General features: G+C 43.5%; 1 protein-coding gene across 1 annotated transcript in view; it reads right to left on the minus strand.

Annotated features, from left to right (window-relative positions):
• RAD18 (RAD18 E3 ubiquitin protein ligase) overlaps window positions 1-23,789 on the minus strand; it is a gene marked incomplete in the record, with an annotated part of 1,469,636 nt that overhangs the window by 1,434,897 nt on the left and 10,950 nt on the right. The window contains 1 exon segment of the mRNA XM_044077569.1: window positions 1,241-1,322. Coding sequence (XP_043933504.1) covers window positions 1,241-1,322 — 82 coding nt within the window.

The following is a 23,789-nucleotide window of genomic DNA, read 5'->3' on the forward strand; positions in this document are numbered from 1 at the left end:
CTCTCCTCATATTCCAAATCTTTCAGGATGTTCTTAGATGACCAGTGTTTTATTTTTCCAGCCATGAACACAAAAACAGTTATATCCGACTTCATGCATCTTTGCAAATCATCAAGGACTCTACAAACATCAATGACTCTACAAACATACACACTAGAGACCTAAATCTACACCAAAAAATATACAAAACTAACTGGAGAGAGAGGTTCCTGCCTAAATGTCTTCCCAACCTATGGAAATAAGCACCTAGTACAGGTCAAGCTAAGCACTACTTTGATTACCTTTAAGGCTAGTCTTGATGACTGGATAGGACAACACAAATTTAAACCAGGACTGGGAAATAAAACACTATTAAGGAAGCACAAACTGTTAAGTTTAACTTAAATGTGTACAGAGATAGGAATCGTATGGTCCTTGTAATGGTTTGCCTTGAACTATTCCTCTATGTGCCAGCCAATGGGTACATGAATGATTCTCCCTCCCATCTATAAAAGTACATGGGTTCTCTCCACAACCACAGACAGAAAATGAACAGCAAGGAGGAGCAGGGCAAAAACAGAAAACATATTTCACTGAACCAACTTAAAAAAGAAAAAGAAAATATCATCCCAAACACACATTTCATTAAACATAATCCAGAACATGCTCTCAAGTGACTTGATGACTTCAAGGTAAAACTATCCTCAGGGAATTCAAGATTTCTAAGCAACCTTAATGACTATTCCTTGTTCCTAACATGGGCTTAACTGAAACAAAAACAACCAAAGATCATTTAATCCATGAGACAGGTATGACTCAAGCAGAGTCAGCCAACTGTGTTCATGAAGCACCAACAAATTAAGTTGACTCCACTCTTGTATTACATTAAAAACTTCCACAATTTCATAAGGCAAAATGACATCAAAGATCAGTACGCATTATATGTTTTCTTCATAATGCACACAATGTCACCTTAAATATTAAAGGACCAGTAAATCGTAGGGAAAAAAAAGCCAGTTATGATGGTTTAAAAACATAATGGATGCACAAAGAAAAATGCATAAACATTTGAAAACTGCACCCCTTCATTTGGGGAGAATGCAAAGATAAGATAAGACCAGACGACTCTCAAGATATGTACAATAAAATAAGACGTTTCTTTTTTTATCTACACTATTAGCATTCTTTCTTCACACTCAGATAAACACTGTAATTGAATTCTGCTGAACAAAAATAATGGGTAACAAAAAGTTTAACTTACAGTTATGAGAACACTGTGGAATGATCATTGCAATGTTAAAATACTCAAAACAGATTCCACACCTCAGGAGGTCATCTAATGCCTAGTGGAAGAATAAAAAAAAAAAAGACAAGAATTTTTTTAAGACAGACACATAGCATTTGGATAAATGGTAACATTATTAAGAAAGCTCATTATTCAAACTTTTTCAAGAAAATCCTATACTCCACGTAAACAATAACTGAACCAGATAAATGCTTGCTGAGAGACATCAGTGATACCCACTACACCACTCTTTCCATTTTCCCGAAAAGCACTGCTGTAGCTATATACTCTAGATTTCTAGGAATATAGCTCCCAGAGTTCAACACTGATCTATCCTATGCATATAAATGCTCTCTCTCTCTAGACCCTACCAACAGATGAGGATGTATTTAGTTATTTATTTTTAATGGTTGTACACTAATCATCTAGGTTAGTGATTATTCACTTATTCAATCTGGTTTACTGGGACACAGCACTGATTAAATCTGAACATGTGCAGGTTCAGCCCGGGTTACATACATAGTAGCAACAGTAAATTAAGATTATAAGTATAACTAAATTAAACAGTACAGTGACATACCAAACAGGTTGGAGGGGACAGATCAACAAAGTTGCTGTATGCAGAGAGATAGTGACAGTTAACATGATTCCCTGACTCCATGTAGAAAATGGGGAAAAAGGGGGCTGATGATGACGGACGTAAAACATGTACACACAGATCTACAAGAACGTTAAAAACAGAAGGAAGTTCAGGCATATATAAAAACGAATAACACAAGCGTTACACAGGTGAGGTAAATGTGGTCTAGCCAAAAGGACAGACGAAATATATAAAAGTATGCCAGTAAATTTTAGCAGTGAAGAGAGCAGAAACTATAGAATATTAGCAGCTGCAACAACAGCTAATAACAGGAGAAGTTAATATAGAGGAGGGAATGGATAGGGCAGATGGGAAAGCAGTGGGGTATGAGTTTATAACCTAGTGAAGTAGTCAAGGTTTTCTGGGATGAATACAACAGTGCAACCATAGGAAAGTGACAAGGCTAGTGTTCTGATATACACTTGTATTGTTCATTAAGATCTGAGGTATGGAAGGTACATTAGAAAGTTATTCAAGATGATTCACTCCTCTTAAATTTTTAGGAGAGAGCCCCAAGCATGACTTCCTAATTAAATCAAGAAAAAAAAAATATCCCAAATAAAGTGGCAGTCCAGAAAGAAAACTGTTCCCAAGGCACCACATCAAAGTTATACAAGTCTTGTGAAAATATGCAGAGAAGCCCATACTGCAGCTGCATAAACATCAATAACAGCATTAGCAAAGAAGGTCTCACAGGCAGGTAAAGCTCCAGTGAAATGAACTTTTGGAGGTAGAGACAGCTGTCTATCAAACTAATTTAAACTTATTCATGTACTGTACTACACTCAACACTGCTGATGTGAACAGCAACAACACCATGTGTATGAAAGTCGTGAAGCACTAGTAGGCAACAGCCTGCATTTAATTGCTGGAACCTGTGTTCGGACATATTGCCTTCCAATCTATCTGCAAATATACAGAGCTGAGTATATTTTTTTGTTTTTAGAGTTTGTACTGTTAATTGTTTCTTAGATCTCTGTTGAAACTGTTGTCTCCCTGTTCTGAGGGACTGCTTTCCAATCTATCTGCAAATACACAGAGCTGAGTATATTTTTTGGTTTCAGAGTTTGTACTGTTAATTGATGCTTAGATCTCTGTTGAAACTGTTGTCTCCCTGTTCTGAGAGACTGCTTTCCGATCTGCAAATATACAGAGGTGAGTATATTTTTTTGGTTTTAGAGTTCGTACTATTAATTGTTGCTTAGATCTCTGTTGAAACTGTTTTGTCCTACCCACCCTCCTGATTTCTGGCTTGTAGTTTAAATTTGGTGGCTTTTGCAGTTGCCAGCCCCACTGTAGATTTGATCTGGGACACTCCCCCAGTCCCATCTCTTTACCACATTCTACCTAATAAACTCTTTCTGCAGGAGGATGGCCTAATGGTTAAGGTGTTTGCCTTGCAAACACAAGGTGCATGGTTTGAGTCTCACAAGGACTAATTGGCTAGGCTTACAATGGCTCGCAAGGGCACTTAGCCTAGTACTAATCTATGAACTTGCTTTTAGTCCATTTTAATTTAATTGCATTTTTTAAACCGTGTTTGGTCTAATATTTCTACATACTCAAGTGTGCTAGCTTGCACTGCATGTGATGCACTGCATGTGAATTGTTTTTACTACTGTTGTAGCTACTTTTCTGTAACAAAAAAATAAAATAAAAAAAATGTAAGCCTGCTTCCTAACTTTCCTGCAACTAGTGTTCCAGATACAGATTTGCTGTATCCAGGACTGTATGTAAGCTTCTGAGCCCCCCAAGCCTTTCTGTGTTGGAGGGAAGCCTTCTAGCTTATCCGTGGGAGTGGTAAGCACTAGGTAACCTGTCTACCACATAAGGAGTGGTTCTGGCCCAGAAATTGTAGTTATTGGCCGTTTGGACAATCTCTTCCATCTCTCTCAACTTTCTGATTTGAAAGCCTGCATTTGCACTTGTTTCTGTCCCGTAACTTGTCTAATGCAGATACAGATTCTTAGTTTTTGCACTTAATTTGCTTATTCGTGCTCAGCACTTGTTAAGCACTAAATAAACTACTAATTACTATAGCACTCAACCTTCCTCATTACCTAGAGGAAAACAATTTTCGTACTTAATTTTCTCACTTGGTTAGATAAAAAACAGCTCTTGTACACACTTTCCTCACTTATCTAGAAAATAGTTTTTTTTTTATTCAGGCATGTCCAAGGGCCAGCTCCCAGTGTTCTTGCCTGTCTATCTGATGAATCTGGGCATCTTGAGGCAATGTCGAAATTAACTCGTACACAGACAACCCTCTCCTCCTACCACCCAACACTACAGCCTGTGAGAGATGCACTTATCTAGCCAAACTGGAGGTAAAGCTCTCGCCAACCAAGACTGAACTTGACAGTCATGAGGAGAAGGTAAACATTTGCACCACACCACACTCAATCACATAGTCTCACTAAATCTACACCACCAAAATCCACACATAGTAACACAAAAACATTCGCGGAGGCTCTCAATAATAATATGTCTAAGCAACAGAGAACTCCAAAGCAGAAACGCAAGCAACCGCCATCCCCCAACACAACCCAAATGACACATAGCCCACAGACTCAGTGTGCCACTCAACCACAGCCAATAAGGCAAATCAACATACCCAACACACTAGTCATAGGTCACTCTATAGTCAGGCACACTAAAGTCCCACTCACCAGGCTAAACAAGAAGAAGGTTACTTTCAGGTGCCTCTCGGGTGCCAGGATCCGCCACATAACACATGCACTCAGGTCACTCCACAACAAGTATAAATATGACTCTGTCATTGTCCATGTTGATGTGAATGACCTGAGACGTACCTCCCTGTACTGCATGAAGAGAGACATGGAAGAGCTCTCCGATCTTGTAGCCCAGACAGGTATGGCCCTAGCCCTGAGTAGCATTCTGCCATCGCCCAGAAGGATACTGCAGTACAAGGACAAAATGATTGACTTCAACAATTGGCTAAGCTTCTGGTGTCATTCTAAGAGGATCCAGTATCTGTCTGCTTGGGATGACATGGTCGACAGACCACGATGCTTTGCCACAGATGGCCTGCACCGGTCGCCCCTGGGATTCCGGATACTGGCTAAGGCTCTTGCTGCTCCATAGTGCCTTTTTTAGGCAAGGTTCATATGACAAATTCACCACCGTAACAGGAACTCAATGCTAGAAGTCCAAATCTCAAAATGCACTCACTCGAGGCACTCCTTAAAATGGAGAACATCAACATCTGTGCAGTGACTGGGACCTGGTTCAAGGCTCCAGAGAGCACGCCTGCACTACCAGGCTATAACTCATATTATACTTTTCGGCTATGTAACCTGGACAGAAATACCAAAGGCGGAGGTGTGCCCATATTCATTAAGGATATCCACACCTCCAGGCTAGCTGCTCAGCATAATGCATCCGAGGTTATCCAAGTGCAACCAACTCCGGGCAAAACACAATCCAAATTGTAGCTTGCTACAGATCCCCCACCATGCCCCAGGATTCCCATTCCTCTTGTCTTGATGTACTGGAAAATATTAGGGTTCAACCAAACAACCTAATAATGGGCGACTTCAACTACCCCACCATTAACTGGGAAAACTACTCGTGTACCAACTCCTTAGCTCAACGTTTTCTGGAATTCATAAACTCCAATGCCCTGGATCAACTTATCCACATCCCCACCAGGGGCAACAATATCCTAGACCTAGTCATTACCAACATGAGTGACCCGTGTTCCACACCTGAAGTCAACTCCTCTTTGGTCCGATCCAACCATAAGCTAATCACCCTTGAAATCCACATCTCACCCCCACCCCCCATTAAGGAAACCATGGTAAAAAATTTCTCCAAAGTCAACTTCATGCTTCTTAAAACAGAAGTGGTGAAAGTACAGTTTTGTACCTACCATAAATGTAGATGTTCGAGTGTTCACACTGCTGCAGTCATCACACTTGGGTTATCCTGCTGTCAGGCGGTCCCGCAGTCGGCCAGAGTTCCAAAGTCTTGGTCTGGCGTCGGTTGCTGTCACTTCTTCCCTGACATCAGTGCGCCAGGGGTATTTTATTTTATTTTATTTTATTTTATTTTACATTTGTTGACTGGGAAAGTCCGACTGGACACATGTCCGTTTTCAGCGGAGGCCCGGGGAGAAAAGCTCCAATAATACAATAGTAGTTTACAAAAAGTTCCAATAGTACATAGTAGGTTACAGCAATGATTGTCAGCTAACATACAATTGTAGTTATGCACTAAATACCCAGGGTAGAAAAAAATTTTACATTAGTATGTACAATCACAATTATAAAGAGAAAAACAAAGCGTCATATAGTTAGTATACAGAGGTGAGAAAAAAAGTTACATTAAGATGAACAGTGAACAATTATTATAAGAAACAAACCTACATGTAGTTATATAAGAGGCATCCAACGCCATTTTCTTCAGTTTTTCTTGCCCCAGATGTCAGGTGCCCCCAGTAGGTGGGCAATACATATTGCCAATAACACATGTAAAGAAAATACAAAGAATACCTTCAGTTACAAGCAAATACACCACAAAGGTTGTATCAGATTCAAAGGTATAGAAAAGTTCAGCTAGTTCAGAGGGGATGGAGGGAGGGTAACCTGGACTGCAGCAGTGTGAACACACTAACATCTACATTTATGGTAGGTACAAAACTGTACTATGTTCATCGTGTTACACTGCTGCAGTCATCACACTTGGGTGGAATCCCAAAGCTAAGGACGGGTGGTGGAGTTAAACAGGGTTTGGAGAAGCTAGTAGGCCCTGCAGAACTGCAGTGGCAAAGCCAGCTCTAGTCTTCGAGTATAGAGGTAAGTGGTAGTGTTTGGAGAAGGTGTGCACTGAACTCCAAGTTGCAGCTTCCAAAATATCCTTTGTTGGAACCCCCCTGAGAAAGGCTGTTGATGTAGCTGTAGCTTCTGGTGGAGTGGGACCTAATGCTAGCAGGTACCCGTTTCCCATGATGTGTGTAGCAGAAACGTATACAATGTCCTATCCATTTTGAAATGGTTTGTTTTGAGATAGCTTTTTTCTTTGTGATCCTGCAGCATAGGATACGAAGAGCTGGTCAGATTTTCTGAAAGCCTTAGTCTTATCCAAGTAGTAACGTAACTGCCTGTGAATGTCCAAAGAGTGCAGGAGTCTTTCTCCTTTGTTCTGGGGGTTTGGGAAAAAGGTGGGTAAATGAATGGTTTGGTTTAGGGCCACACTTGATACCACCTTTGGCATAAAGGAAGGGTTAAGTTCGTAGAGAGACTCTGTCTTGATGAAAAATTAGGAAAGGCTCCACTGCCATTAGGGCCTGTAGTTCTGAGACTCTTCTAGCTGAAGTTATTGCTAGTAGCAGGGCAGTTTTCCATGAGAGAAACTTTAAATCAGCTGAAATAGCTGGTTCAAAGGGCGGCAGTGTAAGCTTTTGCAGAACAAAGTTGAGGTCCGAAGTTGGTGTTGGTGCTCTCCTGGGCGGTCTTATGTTCTTAGCCCCTCTGAGGTATTGTCTTAGGAGTGGATGTGAAAATAAAGGAGGATCCATGTTGTAGTGAGCTGAAATCGCTGAGGCATGGATCTTAATAGATGAAAAAGAAAGTCCTTTGTGCAACATCTCAGTTAAATATTGTAGAATCTGAGGAAGGTTCAGAACAAGGGGATTTTGGCCTTTAGCCTGGTTCCAGGTGCAAAATCTTTTCCATTTGTCTGAATAGGCTTTCCTGGTGCTGGGCCTCCTGGCCTCCAGAATGACATCCATAACAGATTTAGAAAGAGGTGTTGGCTGGTTGTTTAGGTAATTTGCCATGCTGCCAGATTTAAAGTCTTGAGCTAGCTGTGTAGAATCTGATAGTTTTGCTGGGTGAGGAATTTGGGGTAAAATCCATGGTGGGCCATGGGCCATGTTCTTTAGTATTGGATACCAGTGTTGGCGTGGCCTGTCTGGAGCAATGAGTATCATTTGTGGCCTCTCTAATCTGACCTTCAGCAGCACCTTTGTTAGAAGAGGCAGTGGAGGAAAGGCATCCACTGATAATGTTTTCCAACTGATTGAGAGGGCGTCCACTTTCCAAGCTAGTGGGTGGAATGTCCTTGTGCAAAATTTTTGAAGTTGGTAGTTTTGGGGGTTGGCAAACAGATGTCTGAGCGTCCCCATTTTTGAGTAATCATTGCAAATACTTGTGGATCTAGTTTCCACTCATGGGGATCCATGATATTTCTGCTTAGGTCATCTGCCAATGTGTTTTTCTTTCCTGGCAGGAATTGTGCTTGTAGTTGAACTTGGGAAGTCAGTGCCGTGTTCCACAAGGTCATTGCTTGCCTGCATAGGGGGTAGGAGTGTGTTCCCTCTTGCTTGTTTATGTACCACATTACTGTGGTATTGTCCGTCTTTATTAGGCGTTGTCCTGGATGCAAGAGGTTCTTGAAGGCTGTTAGGGCATTCTGTACAGCTAGCATTTCTTTTTGATTGATATGCAGACGCCTTTGATCTGTATCCCATTTGCCCTGAATGCACTGTCCTGCCATGTGTGCTCCCCAGGCATAGTCCGATGCATCTGTTGTTATGGTTTGCCTGGCTGTGGGTAAGGTGAAAGGCTGACCCTTGTTGAGGTGACATGCCTGTGCCACCATAGAAACTCCTGTTGAAGGCAGGGAATGAGTGGTATCATGGTTTCCAAGCTGTGGCTGTGCGGAGTCCATACGCTTTTCAGGTACCATTGTAATTTCCTCATATGCAGTTTTGCAAATGGTATTAGGAGTATTCAAGATGCCATGAATCCCAAGGCCTGCAGAATTTTTCTTGCAGGGAGTTGGGTCTTTGTTGCCATCATTTTGAAGTATTGAGTCAGCTGTTGTTGCTTGTCTGGCATGAGATAAGCCATCTGGGCAGTTGTATTCAAGCTGGCACCCAGGAATATTATGTTTTGTGAGGGCACTAGTTTTGATTTCTTTTCATTTACTGTGTACCCTAGGCAACTTAGAAGGTGTTTGACAAACGCCAGATGCTTTAAAAGAATGTCCTTGCTTTTTGCTTGAATAAGGCAGTCGTCCAGGTATGGGTATATTTGAATTCCTCTTTGTCTGCAGTATGCAATTACTGGTGCCAGGCATTTTGTGAAGACCCCGGGCACAGTAGATAAGCCAAAGGGCAGTGCAGAGATTTGATAATGAGTTGAACCTGCAAAAAATTGGAGGTATCTTCTGCAATTTTGTCTGATAGGGACATGCAGGTATGCCTCCTTGAGGTCCTACGTTACTAGCTAAGCTTTCTTGCCCAGCATGGGAAGAAGCTGCTGTAGTGTTAGCATCTTGAATTTGGGTACTTGCAGAAAAGTGTTTAGAATTGAAAGGTCCAGAATGGGTCTCCAGGCTTTCTCCTTTCTGGGGACTAGAAAGAGTCTTGAGTAAAATCCTTGTCCTTGCTCCTGTGTAGGTACCTGTTGAATGTCTCATGTCCATGAGAGCTGTAATTTGTTTTTGTGCCTCTGCTCATTGATTTGGTGGCAGGTTTGGCATTCCTTTTATCCTTGGCAAGGTGTGAAAGTGGAATCTGTATCCTTGCGAGACAATGTTTAGGACCCATTTGTCTTTTGTGATGATGTGCCAGTTGTCTGCAAAAAGTGCTAATTTTCCTCCCAAGGGAGCTTCCAAGAGAGATTTGTTTGGCAGTCTGAGGGTTAAGTCATTGCGTTTGTCTTCTGTTAGCTTGGGGCCCATCTTCTCCTCGTTTCTGGGTAGCGGCACCCCATTGGCGAGGTTTGTAAGGGCCTTGTGACTGACCTCTGCCCCTTGGGCGTCTGTATTTGCCCCTCTGTGGTCTGTCAGAAGCTGGAAAGGACCAGTTTTTTGTTGGCCAATTTCTGCTGAAACGAGGGAATTGAACCTGTAAAAAATCCTTGAGCGTTTGCATAGATTTTGCCTTATCCTCCATTTTCTTTAAAACCTCTTCTGCTTTTACAGCAAATAAAACATCCTGTTGTAAAGGTGCATCCAATAACTTTGCTTTAACATGATCAGGCAGGGTTTGCTCTTTTAACCAAGTATGCCTACGTATGACAGACCCAGTCACTGCTGCTCTGCAGGAAGCTTCCAATGAATCAAATCCACATTGTAAAGTATGTTTGCCCACCCGTTCAGCTGCGTGCAAGAAATCCTGCATTTCCTTGTAATCAGGCTGCTCTGAATGTGTGGTCATTTTGTTTTAATTGCGACATCAGGAAATGCTGATATTTCAGCATGTGAAACTGGCAATTTAAGGCCCTCATAACTAGGGTAGCTGAGGTGTATACTTTCTTTCCCCATCTATCTAATGCTCTGGAATCCCTTTCAGAGGGTACAGGGTTTTTAGCAATAGAGGCCTTAACCCCTTTGGGACCCTGGGAAATGGTTTCTGGGTCAGCAACAGGGCTTTTATATAGGAATTTGTGTGAGTCAGGGACTCTGTAGTATCTGTCTGGTTTGGCTGGAGCAGGAGGTAGAGAGTCTGGATTAAGACTAGATTCTAAGTAAACATCATCCACAATGTCTAACACGGGAGGGATAGCAAGTGGTCTGTGCTGGGGTAGTAAAAGGAACTCTCAGAGTCTTTTCTTAGAATCAGAGTAATCCTGGCCTTTCCAGTGGAAATGTTCCCTCATGGTATGTAAAGTTTCCCCAAAGGAATAGTCTTCTGGTAGAGATGCTGAGGGAATAGACTCTTCAGCATCAGAACCTTCATAAGGGGGAAGAGAGTACTCCTGTTCCTCTGAAGAATCTGAGGAAATAGAAACCTGATCAGAGGAAGCATACTCCTCCTCTTGTCTTGGCCTTTTATCAGGAGGGGGATGGGAACCCGTGATTAGGGTAATTAAATCTTCAGCCATCTTAAGCATCTGTTTCTTAGGCATGGGGCCTTGTACTGGAGACTGATGTACAGTCTTTTTAGTTTTTAAAGGAGTTTGCAGCTTAGCATAAGATTCTTAGCATAAGATTTAATGGTGAGTGTAGTCAGTCTGAAGACACCTTCTGCCACTGAAGGCGTTGCTACTGCACCAGAATCTCCTTCTGCTATGGAGTCGGAAAGGTCTGAAGAAGAAGGCTGCGGCGGCCTAGTACTCTCCGCTTGGGAGTCCGAAGCTGTCTGGGGTTCTAAATCAGCGGTCAGGGGCTGCAGAGGCGCCTCACTGAAAACCGGAGAACCAGCGACAGGCCCAGCAGAGGCCTCGGAGTATGGTTAGGGTCTAGGCTGCCTGTCCTTATCCTTCCGGTTTTTTATGCATGCCGGTCGTCGGTTGCTCCGACGGCATGGTAGAATTAAATTTCCTACCAAAGTAATGTTGGGCGAAATCAAACAGACGTTTAATAGTTCATTTATTAAACCTAGCACAAAACAGACAACCTGTGACGTTGTGGTCTGGGCCTAGGCAAGGAATACAATAAGAATGAAAGTCCTTATGAGGTATTTGCTTCCCACAAGAAATGCAATTGTTAACTTTTTCTGACATTGGACTGAGGCAAGAAAAGGTTCCCCAACGGGGTACTTGGCTTTATTGAAGACTTCGGTCTGAAATTCAATTTGAAAATGTCAGGAGTTGGCCAACCGGCACTTGCGAACTGCTTCTGCTTCGGGCACCGCACGGCAAGAAAGACTGAAGAAAATGGCGTTGGATGCCTCATATACCCCTGGCACACTGACGTCAGGGAAGAAGTGACAGCAACCAACGCCGGACCAAGACTTTGGAACTCTGGCCGACTGCAAGACCGCCTGACGGCAGGATAACCCAAGTGTGATGACTGCAGCAATGTAACACGAACATCTTCAGGACACCCATGCAGATGGACAATACAGTTACAACTGCTGAATCCTACACAAATGCACTCTGTAAGCACTTACGAGTGCATGTATAGTGCTATCCCAAACAGAACCAAGACGCTATCCTCCAAAAAAAGGAAGCCAATCTGGTGGTCCCCTGCCATAAACAAACTGTACAACAGAAGGAAGAAACTGTTGCAAAAAAGAGTAAAATCCCATGAGTGGAGGAGCTCCCTTGTCAGCCTCAGTAAGAAGCCGAGATCCCAGCTTTGGCCGACTAAGAACTAGCTGTATTCAACTGGATGTATAAGAGAATTTAAGTACCTTTATCTGCACTTTTTTTTTTCAAAAATACAGTATTTAAATTGATTTTAACTGTGTTGCAGGAATATTAACTGAACTGGAAGTTAGTCAGTGTTTGCTGAATTTTATTATTTGCTAGTAATTACAGGTGTGGGGGTAGCCACATTATTTGATTTCCTGTCCTTGCCTATTTAAGTGGTACAGTGTGAAATATTTTCTGCTTAAAAACCTCAGCTTTGGCCTGCTAAGAACTAGCTGTATTCAAATGGACGTATAAGAGAATTTAAGTACCTTTATCTGCACTTTTTTTTTCAAAGAATACAGTATTTAAATTGATTTTAACTGTGTTGCAGGAATATTAACTGAACTGGAAGTTTTGACTCTGCTCTTCAGTTAGTCCCACCCACCCTCCCTGTTTTTGTTTTGGTGTTAATCTTAGTGGCCTTGAAACTGCCCGCCCCTCTTGTAAATTTGTGTTTGGATACTCCTTCTGGGCCCATCTCATTTGCTCACTCAACTGAGTGCAGTGAGATCATATTATAGCAATAACCCACTCCTGGGTGTGGGTAATGCAGGATTTACCCACGGTTGGTTCGCCCTCGGGACCAAACAAAGGCAACCGAGGGTAAATCCCACATTACCCACACCCAGAAGTGGGTTATTGCTATTATACTATGACATTATTTAAGAAAAGAAATAATGGCATTATATAATGCCTCTTTGCTGCCCTTCCGCAGCTGTCTGGTATTCGTGGCAGTTCTGATGTACTGCGCATGCCTACGCAGTACATCAGAGCTGTGGCCAAAAGCAACGGAGAAAGCAAGATCTCCGTTGCTTTTTACACACTGTGTCGCTATGTTAAAGGAGTTTAACATAGCGAGACAGCTTTAAAAAAAGCATCGGAGATCTCCGTTGCTTTTTTTAAACCTGTGTCGCTATGTTAAACTCTTTTAACATATAGCGAGACAGTGTTTTAAAATTGACTTATACTAATGGAAAAAGTCCGGGCGACCGGACCTTTTTCCATTAGTATAAGTCGATTTACAACGTGCACACTGGCCAATCAGCGTGCACGTTTTAGAATATTAATGGGGGGTCATGGTATGATCTGATTTCAGGCACTCCTACTGTGTATAAAGAGAGCATCTGGGAAACAGAAAAAAAAAAAATTTAAGCTTGTTTCCTGCCTTTCCTGTTAAGTGGTATAGACTATTTGTATGCTTCTGAGCCCCCAAGCCCTTCTGTGTTGGAGGGAAGCCTTTTAGCTTAGTTTTTTTTTCTTATAACTAGCCAGTTTTCTAGTTTCAGCACTCAAATCTGTTTCTTTGATCTCAGCACTTGTTCAGAAAAAAAAAAAAATTCATCTACTTTTACTGTACTTGTGTTTCTACCTACTTTATTTTACTATTGCATCATCTTAAAAGTACTCAGTTGTATTTATTACAACTTGGTGTAACTCATTCTAAGCCTTTTGGTTTAAACACTTGGGCTTCGGACCAGTTGTTTTGCACTGAGAGGGTTTGTGGTCTGCACTGTAGTGGCAGAACAGGTAGCTTACATCCTTCTAGGTTGGGAACTGCTGATTGAGGGCTCAGTGTCCGTTATTCTACAAGTGTATTAATTCTGGTTTAAGCACTTGGGCTTTCAGGCCAGTTATTTTACATTAAGAGGGTTCGTGGTCTGCACTCTTTGTGGGAGGAGAGGCTGGACTCTGCCCTTCTGAGCTGGGAATTTCTGGTTAAAGGCTTATAGTGCATGCATATCTGAACTGCTTCTTACTGAAGTTGGTGCGCCTTGTTTGCTGTGGCATAGACTGGATTCGGGCCTGCTGGATCTAGCTTTGTTTGTGTAACTTGAGCAGTAATCCAGGCATTCTCTCAAGTATTCAATTGTATTTATTACTGCTTGGTAGTAACTTGATTAAAGTGTAGCTATCATTCTAAGCCTTTTGGATTAAGCACTTGGGCTTCAGACCAGTTGTTTTACATTAAGAAGGTTCGTGGTCTGCACTCTTGTGGGAGAAGAGGCTGGACTCTGCCGTTCTGAGCTAGGAATTTCTGGTTAAAGGTTTATAGTGCCTGAATATTTGAACTGTATCTTACTGAAATTGGTACACCTTGTTTGCTGTAGCACAAACTAGATCCAGGCCTGCTGAATCTAGCATTGTTTACATGCTTGTTATTTCCCTGGAACGCTAATTCCACCTAATACGTGGCTTCTCAGTGCTTCTGTGGATCACTAGTGATATCTGCATTGCTTAATGTACTTATTTCCTTGTTTCACTTGAAAGAAAGTTACTGTTTGTCGTTTTCGCATTTAAGTTAACCTGTAACACATTGCACTAAGTTACCTGGCACTTGCTCACTAAAGCAATTATATAAGTCAGCACTAAAAATTAAAAGCACTACACCCTCACTCCCCACTGGCCCTTGTTTTCAATTATAAAGGAATTCCCAATATTACTCTAGCATGTCCAAAGGTCAGTTGTCAATCTCCTCTCCGGTCCAGCTGGTGAATCTGGGAATCATGAGGCAATGTTACAACTGCCTCCTGTACACAGACAACCCTCTCCTCCTCCCAACAAATTCCAACACATGTGAGAAATGCAACCACATAGCCAAACTGGAGGCTAAGCTCTCTCAACTTAGTACTGGCATAACCAGTCAGGAGGAGAAGGAAACCACACTCACTACAATTCCAGTCTCACATAGACCTACCACGATAGCAAACCAAACACATAATCACACAAAAACATACTCGGAGGCTCTAAATAAAGATCTGCCTAAGCAGCAGAGACCTCCAAAGCAGACACCCAAGCAACCGCTACCCCAAAATACGTGCAATACATATCTCACAAAGCCAGTGTGCCGAACAGTCACAGCCCTTAAGACTAAACAACACACCTGATACACTTGTAATATGTGACTATCGTCAGGCACACTGACGTCCCACTCACCAGGCTGAACGTGGAGAGGGTCACGGTGAGCAGCCTGTCGGGCGCTAGGATCCGCCACATAACATAAGCACTCAGGTCACTCCAAGGCAAGTACAAATATGACTCAGTCATTGTCCATGCTGGTGTGAATGACATGAGAAGTGCCTCCCTGGACTACATGAAAAGAGACATAGAGGAGCTCTCTGAGCATGTAGCCCAGGCCAGTATGACCCTGACCTTGAGTAGCATCTTACCCTCACCAAGAATGATGCCACAATATGAAGACAAGATGATCAATTTCAACAAATGGCTTAAGTACTGGTGTCATTCAAAGGGGATCCAATGGCTGTCAGCTTGGGATGATATGCTCGACAAGCCACGATGCTTCGCTAGGGACGGCTTGCACCTGTCACCCCTGGGCTTTCGGATATTGGCAAAGGCTCTTGCTACCCCCATAGTGCCTTTTTTAGGCAAGGCTCAAAAGACAAACCCACCTCCATAGGTATCACAAGGGATAAGAAACTAAGAGTAATGCTACTCAACGACAGAAGTCTAAACCTCAAGATGCACGCACTCGAAACTCTCCTTAGCATGGAGAACATCGATATCTGTGCAGTAACAGAAACCTGGTTCAGGGCTCCCGAGAGCACCCCAGCACTACCAAGTTATACCTCATACCATGCTTTTCGGCCCCAAAACTTGGACCGAACCACAAAAGGAGGGGGAGTGTCGATATTCATCAAGATACCCACACCTCCAGGTTGGTGGCAAAGCACGAAGCATCAGAGACTATCCATGTGCAACTAACAGTGGGTAAAACTGCCTTCCAGTTTATAGCCTGCTACAGACCACCCTCCCAAACCCGGGAACCCCACTCGGCCTTCCTGAGAACACTGGAAAATATGAAGGTCTCTCCAAACACCATTATATTGGGCGACTTCAACTATCCAAACATAGACTGGGAGCACCACTCTAGCTCCAAGGTTCCTAGAATTTATAAACTCAAATGCTATGGAACAACTTGTTACCACTCCCACAAGAGGGGAAAACATACTGGACCTGATCATCACCAACATGGGGACTCCAGACCAGAAGTGTATCCCTCACTGGTAAGATCAGACCATAAACTAATCTCACTGGATATTCACATCCCGACCCCACCCCCTGCCCAGAAAACCACAGTGAAAAACTTCTCTAAAGCAAATTTCACACTCCTCAAAACCGAGGTGAAATCCTTCAAAGCCCCCAGGCCTGTGGAAAATACGGCCCAGACCGGAGAATCCTTTATAAACGCATTCTATGAACACCTTCAGGAATTCATGGATCATGCAATCCCAAATAAAACCAAGACCCAATCCTCCAAAGGCAGACGTCCTGTCTAGTGGACCCCAGCCATAAACAAACTATACAATAGAAGGAGGAAGCTACTACATGATAGAGCAAAATCCCAAAAAGGGAAGGCATCACTGATCAGTATTAGCAAAAAACTACGGGCACTCATAAAATTGTCCAAGGCCAGCTTCGAGAGAAAAATTGCACAGGACACTAAGGATAATCACAAGGCTTTCTTTAGCTATGTTAGGAACCTGGGTGGTAATTCCCAGATATGCTCAGAATTAGTCCAAAATGACAAAAAATACACCGAACCCACAGACATTGCCAACATCCTAGCTGACAGGTTCAGCGCAAACTCCCCCTCCCACACCAAAAGGGCAAATATCTATCCCAGCAGAGTGCTGCCCCCCTGACATCTCAGATGCTCAGGTAACAGCCGCCCTCTCCAAAGCAAAAAATACAGCATCAATGGGACCAGACTGTGTCCCGGGCTGCATCCTACATGAACTCCAAGAAGAGCTAAACCCAAACATAAAACTACTGTTCAATCTCAGCCTTACTACAGGATATGTGCCCAAAGAGTGGCGTACAGCAACAGTGGTCCCTCTCCATAAAGGTGTTGCCTCAACGGATCCTGGAAACTATTGCCCCATAAGCCTGACTAGCTTGGTCTGCAAAGCTATGGAAAGGATCATCATGGACCTCATAAATAAAGATATTGGGGACCTACAGACACTGGATCCTACCCAGTTCGGCTTTGTTAAGGGCAGATCCTGCCTCTTAAACCTGGTTGATCCTGCCTCTTAAACCTGGTTGATTTCTTTGAAACAGTCACCAAGGCCATTGACGAGGGGAAGGTGGTCCACACAGCCTACCTGGACCTCGCAAAAGCCTTTGATACAATACCCCACTCGGGCATTACAGATAAGCTCACCAGCTTAAATATAAACCCCTATGTCACTAGATGGATTACAAACTGGCTCAAGGACAGAACCCACATGGTTAGAATTGCTGCAGCCATGTCAGATTCCAAACCAGTTACAAGTGGTGTCCCACAAGGCTCAGTCCTGGGACCTCTCTTATTCGGTATATATTTCTCGGAGGTACAGGCCAACACGGAAGGACTGTGGCTGACCAAGTTCGCAGATGACTGCAAACTGGGCGCCGTAATCGACTCTCCAGCCGACACAAACATCCTCCAAAAGGGCCTCATAGAAACAGACAACTGGTGCCAGAGCCATGGCCTCAAGCTAAATGCCAAAAAGTGTATAGTCATCCCCTTTGGCAAAAACAAAGTGCCCACAAATTACCACATAGGTGGTAATCCATTAAGTACAGAAGAAGTAATTAGGGACCTGGGGACCCAAGTTGATAGCAATCTCTCATTTGATAACCACGTGGCCAAAGTGGTTAGAAAAACATTTTATATAGCCCACCTAATCATGAAGGGATTCACATCTAGATCAGGGGAGGTCATTGTGCTTCTTTACTCATCCCTCATCAGGCCCATAATTGAGTACAATGTCCCTTTTGGGATTACCTTAACAGACACCTGCAGCAACTGGAAAGACCCCAAATGTACCTCACCAAGAGGATCAAAGGGCTCAAACAGATGCCATATGCTGTCCGGTTAAAGAAACTCCAGCTCTACTCAGTGGCATACCGCCTGTTCAGAGGCGATCTGTGCCTGACGTAAAAAGCCATGTCCAACCCGGAATTAATGGACATGCTGCACCTCAGAAAATCCAAATCCCATCGAACTACGCGCTCGAGAGACTTGAACCTCAGCAGTGAAATAAATAGGACATGCTGGAGGGACAGATTCATAACCCAGAGGCTCCCTTCACTCTGGAATAAAATCCCAGTCCAGGTTAGGCAGAGTCCCTCATTGACTCTCTTAAAGAGGAACCTTGAGTGGATGGGAGATCGTAGGTTTACCCCGGGTATCACTTCTGTGTCACCGTTAGACAGAGGCACAGTATACTAACCTCGAAAAAGGGCATAGCAAAATAAATTTAAAATGGGTGGCGAAAGCCAAACACATTCTGGCTAGGCTTATAAATGCCCTAGGGCAGATAGCCTAATATGAACCTATGAACCTTATAAGATCCTCCAAAGATAGCCACGAAAACAAAATCTCCACTAATTCTAAGGGCAACCACAAAGCATTCTATAGCCATGTCAAGAATCTCGATGGCAACATCCAGATCTGCTCTGAGATGCAGCACAACGGCACACAAATTACAGAACCAACTGATATTGCCAACATCCTGGCAGATAAGTTCAGTGCTAACTTTACCCCCCCTCACCCCCTAAAGAGCCCATATCTATACAGGAAGAATGCAGAGTCCCTGTAATCACAACTACGCAGGTAAAAGCTGCACTCTCTAAAGCCAAAAACCCAGCATCCATGGGACCGGACAACATCCCAGGCTGCGTTTTACATGAACTTCAGAACAAACTGGCTCCCCACTTAAGCACCATGTTCAATAATAGCCTTGCATCAGGCTTTGTGCCCACTAAATGGCGCACAGCAACAGTTATCCCACTCCACAAAGGGGGAACTACCACTGATCCTGGGAACTATCGACCTATTAGCCTGACGAGCCTGGTTTGCAAGGTCATGGAACATATCATCATGTAACAAACAAAAAGACATTGGTAACCTCCAAACTCTGGAGCCCACCCAGTTCGGGTTTGTGAAAGGCAGAGCATGCCTCCTGAACCTAATCAACTTATTTGAGGCAGTCACCAATCACCAAAGCTGTAGATGAGGGTAAGGTGGTTCACACAGCCTATCTTGACCTCGCCAAGGCTTTCGACACCATCCCCCATTCTGGAATTATAGCTAAACTCACTACACTAGGTATAAATCCCTACGTCACAGGATGGGTTGCCAACTGACTCACTGAGAGAACCCACACTGCAAAAGATGCAAACTCCAAATATGACCTCAAAGCAGTGACAAGTGGAGTAACCACAGGGTTCCATCCTGGGACCTCTCCTGTTTGGTATCTACTTCTCTGAACTACAGGCCAACACAGAAGGCCTCTGGCTAACGAAGTTCGCAGATGACTGCAAACTAGGAGCCATAGTCAATTCCCCAAATGATGTGGACATCCTACAGAAGGGCCTCACTGAGACAGATGCCTGGGGTCAGAGCCATGGGCTTAAGCTCAATGTCAAAAAGTGCAGTGTCATCCCCTTTGGTAAAAACTCTGTACCCATGAACTACCATATAAGCAGCAATCTACTTACCACCGAATGTGTGATAAGAGACCTTGGGACCCAGGTGGACAGTAGTCTCTCCTTTGACGATCACATTGCCACAGTAGTCAGGAAGTCCTTCTACATGGCACACCTCATCATAAAAGGGTTCTCATCCAGGGAAAAAAAAAAAAAAGAGGAGGTCATTGTTCCCCTCTACTCAACACTCAAACCCATTATAGAGTACAACGCCCCTTTTGGAATGTACCTCACAAAACATCTGCAGCAGCTGGAAAGGCCACAGAAGTACCTCACAAAGAGGATTACTGGCCTCAAACAAATGCCCTACACTGACCGTCCCAAAAAAACTCCAACTTTACTCCATAGCATATTGCCTACTCCGAGGTGATCTCTGCCTAACATATAAAGCTATGTCAAACCCAGAGCTGTTGGACATGCTACACCTAAAGAAATCCCAAACCCTCCGAGCTACAAGCTCTAGGGACCTAAACCTTGTCACCACAATAAACAGGACATGCTGGAGGAATAGATTCCTGTCCCAGAGACTCCACATACCCTGGAACAGGCTACCCATCTATGTCAAGCAAAGTTCTTCATTAGCACTCTTCAAGAAAAATCTTGATGAGATGATGGGAAATAGGAAATACACCCTCGGGATCACGTCTGTGTCTCTACTCAACAGTGACAAAGGAAAAGAACTTTCTTGGGTGGCATAAGCCAGGGAATCTTGCTGGCTAGGCTTACGTAGGCCCTTGGGCCGATAGCCTAGTACCTACCCATGAACCACTCAGCTTCAACACACCTGTACGCAGACTGGCCCCTCCTCCTGTAAACATACCCCTAGGACTGTGTAGCCCTGATACCCTGCCTCCAGGAATGTGACATTTGTGGTGACAAGTCACCATGAGGACTGGAAGGTAAAAGGAACTGCCCAGAGAAAAGCTTCATGTGCGCATCCACCAACAAAGACAAATTTTGCAAGGTTCGAAGATTCTGACTTGAATAAAACTGAGGCTGCTCAACAACTGACACGACTAAGTTCGAACGATCCTCTGAAGAACTCAGAACTAGTCGTGAATAACTAAAAATGGTGACCACTACAAATCCTAATGCTCTGAGACCAACCAGGCAAATATGGCAGTCTTTTGCAGAACAGCATTCACTGCTCTCCAGACAGAGAAAACTCACTATACAGGTAACTGGGCTACAGCTGCCTACGTCTAGGTCAGACTCTATAGTAAGTCAGATTTAGCAGCATTTATTCTAATACCTACAGACTGAAACGCATATCAGGAGGGAGTTCTATACTCTCAGTAGAGGTTTCAGCATTGATGAGGCAGAAGCCAGTCACCTAGTCAGGAATAGTAATTTACTTCCTGCAATCTCTGGCTGAACTACCTACAAGGTCATACTTGGTGAACACTGAGGACTGTGAGGAGATCAAACAGGAGCTAGTCATTATCAGTTTTAGTCCCGCCTATATGTAAACAAGCAACCTCTTTCAATCTATGGTTACTTTCCATGAACAAGTAGGCATCGTAGATTTCAGCAGAGCACATCTTGTCTCCTTTAGACAGACAACTGGAAAACGTTTTTTCTAAGATCACCTGGAAGTAAATTTTGGGATTGAACTGTTTTAGCTCACATAAGTATAAGACAGGTCTGAGATCCTTTGCTTTCTGCAGAATTAAAAAAATCTTGAATAATATCCTGACCCCTTCTGATGTGGTGCAGCATGCTGAATGGTTCTCATTTAAAGGAAGATGATAACACCTCTTTTTCAATCTCTTTTCACTGTCTGGTCAGACACTGGGAAATGGAAAGGATGGTAGCAGTGGGCAGCACATGGAAAGGTATTCTATAACCTCTGGATATCAATGTCATGATCTATTCATTATTCTTGCAAGACATCCAACGACAATAAATGGAGGGAGACGTACCACCAACTGCCTCCAAAGTGGGGCATTCAGTGAAGCCTTTAAGGATTCTGCTTGGAATGCCCAGAAAATAGGAATTCTCAATACTCAATACACTGATGAATGTTTTTTATAGGATCGTAGGAAGTTACTAGTCTAATGGCCCTAGGGCCTTTGTAAGCCTAGCCAAGTTACTTCCACAATCAGCACTTACTGCCCCTGTCCAAGTGGTACACAGGTGGAACCCCCAGGCAGGGTGAATTTACGGTTACCCATCCATTCGTCCAGAGTGCGTTTGAAGAGGGCCAATGAGGTGCTCCATTTGACATGAAGTGGGAGTCTGTTCCAAAAGTGTGGTAACCTCTGGGAGACTAATCTGTCCCTCCAGCAAGTTCTATTAATGTCACATACCAGGTTAAGGTCTTCAGAGTGAGTAACCCATGTACCATTTGACTTGCAGATATGCAGCATTCCCAATAAAGCAGGGTCAGAGACTGCCTTGTATGCAAGGCAGAGATCGCCTCCGAGTAGTCTGTATAAAACACAATAAAATGACAGTGATTTCAGATGATCCACATTGGACAGATACTGAAGACCTTGAATTTTCCTTGTGAAGAACCTCTGCGGTCTCTCCAGATGCTGCAGGTGCTTGGAAAGGTACATACTAAAGGGGTGTTGTACTCAAATTATTGGCCTGATGAGGGAAGAGTACATGAAGGATATAACTTTTTTTCTGGAGGCAATGCCCTTATTCATGAGATGAGCAATACAGAATGCCCTTCTTACCATTGTGGAGACATGCTGATCAAAGGTAAGGTTAATGTCAACCTGTGTGTCCGGGTCTCTCACCACTGAGTGCATACTTAGGATGTTGCTATCGGTGTGGCAGTTAACAGGAACATCATTCTTAATGAAAGGGATGACAATACATTTTTTTGCATTGAATTTAAGGCCATGACTTGGGCACCAATCATTCGTTTGTGTAAGACCCTCTTGTAGGATGTTGACATAATTTGGAGATCCTATGACCGGTTCCAGTTTGCGGTCATCAACAAACTTTGTCAGCCACAGACCCTTAGTTTTTGCTTGTACTTTGGAGAAATAACAGTAGAGGTCCCAGGACTGATCCTTGTGGAATTGTTGGAGGTGAATTCCCCTATTCTGACTAAATGGGTTACATCGGTGAGCCAGTTATCAACCCATCTAATGATGTAAGGACTGAAACATAGCTGAGCAAGTTTGACTGTCAATGATGCCCAAGTGGGGGACAGTCTCAAAAGCCTTGGCCAAGTCCAGATAGGCTGTATGCAGAGATGTCCCCTCATCCAGGGCCTTAGTGACTGTCTCGGAGAAGTCCACCAGTTTCAACAGGCATGATCTCCCTTTGACAAATCCAAATTGAGTAGGGTTTGAAGACTACCTATATCTTCAACAAGGTCCAAGATGACTCTCCATGTCCTTGCAGATAAGGCTAGTCAGACTAACAGGTCTGTAGCTCCTGGTATAAGTGGAAGCACCACCTTTGTGCAAGGGTATAACAGTGGCCATTTTCCATTCATCTGGGATGAAGCCGGTGCTTTTACTAGGACTGTAAAAAGAGTACCCAATGGTGTTGCTAATTCTTGTTGGAGCCCATGTAGGACACAGCCTGGGATGTTATGTCCAACAGATGCTGTGTTTCTGGCTTTGGAGAGGGTGTTTACAACCTGCTCTTTAGAGATACCAGGTAGGGGATGTCATGGGGTACATGCGGCAAAGACAGGGGAGTGAAGTTTTCACACAACCTGTTGGCTAACAAGTTAGCTATGTCCACAGGCTCAGTATACGTGGTATCATTAACTACCAGTTTCACACAAATCTAGGACTTTCCTTTTAGATTATGGATGTAGTTAAAGAACACCTCATGGCTGTCCTTAGTGGAGGAAGCTAATCTAGATTCACAGTTTGCTTTGGAGGACTTAACAAGAAGTCTTATTTGCTTGTTTACGCTGAGGGGGGCATGTTTCCAGTTTAGGGCTCACTCCCTCTTACTTTTAGATAGCAATTCCTTTCTCTTATTGTAAAGCCTGTTAATGGCATTTGCCCACCAGGCGGGTTTGCTCTTCCTTGAGGAGCTTGTTTTGGTCCCATCAGGTACGACTGTTATACAGGTGTTTGTATAAAGCATTGGTGTAGAACTCGGCATACTTGTCAATTCCATCTGAGGGGAAGATGCAGTGAAGCTATTTATACCATCCCGTAAGAGGTTATAATCTGCTTTGGAGAATTTATTTTTAGTTTAGTTGCTGCTGGGGGGGGCCTCAGGTGTGATACTTACTTCAAATGGGACCGATTTGTGGCCAGATCTCACCAAGGAAGACCTCACAGCAGGGTGCTACAGTGGT

The sequence above is a fragment of the Protopterus annectens genome, chromosome 7.part0 (assembly GCF_019279795.1).
Source record: "Protopterus annectens isolate FY-2018-M chromosome 7.part0, PAN1.0, whole genome shotgun sequence".
NCBI lineage: Eukaryota > Metazoa > Chordata > Ceratodontiformes > Protopteridae > Protopterus > Protopterus annectens.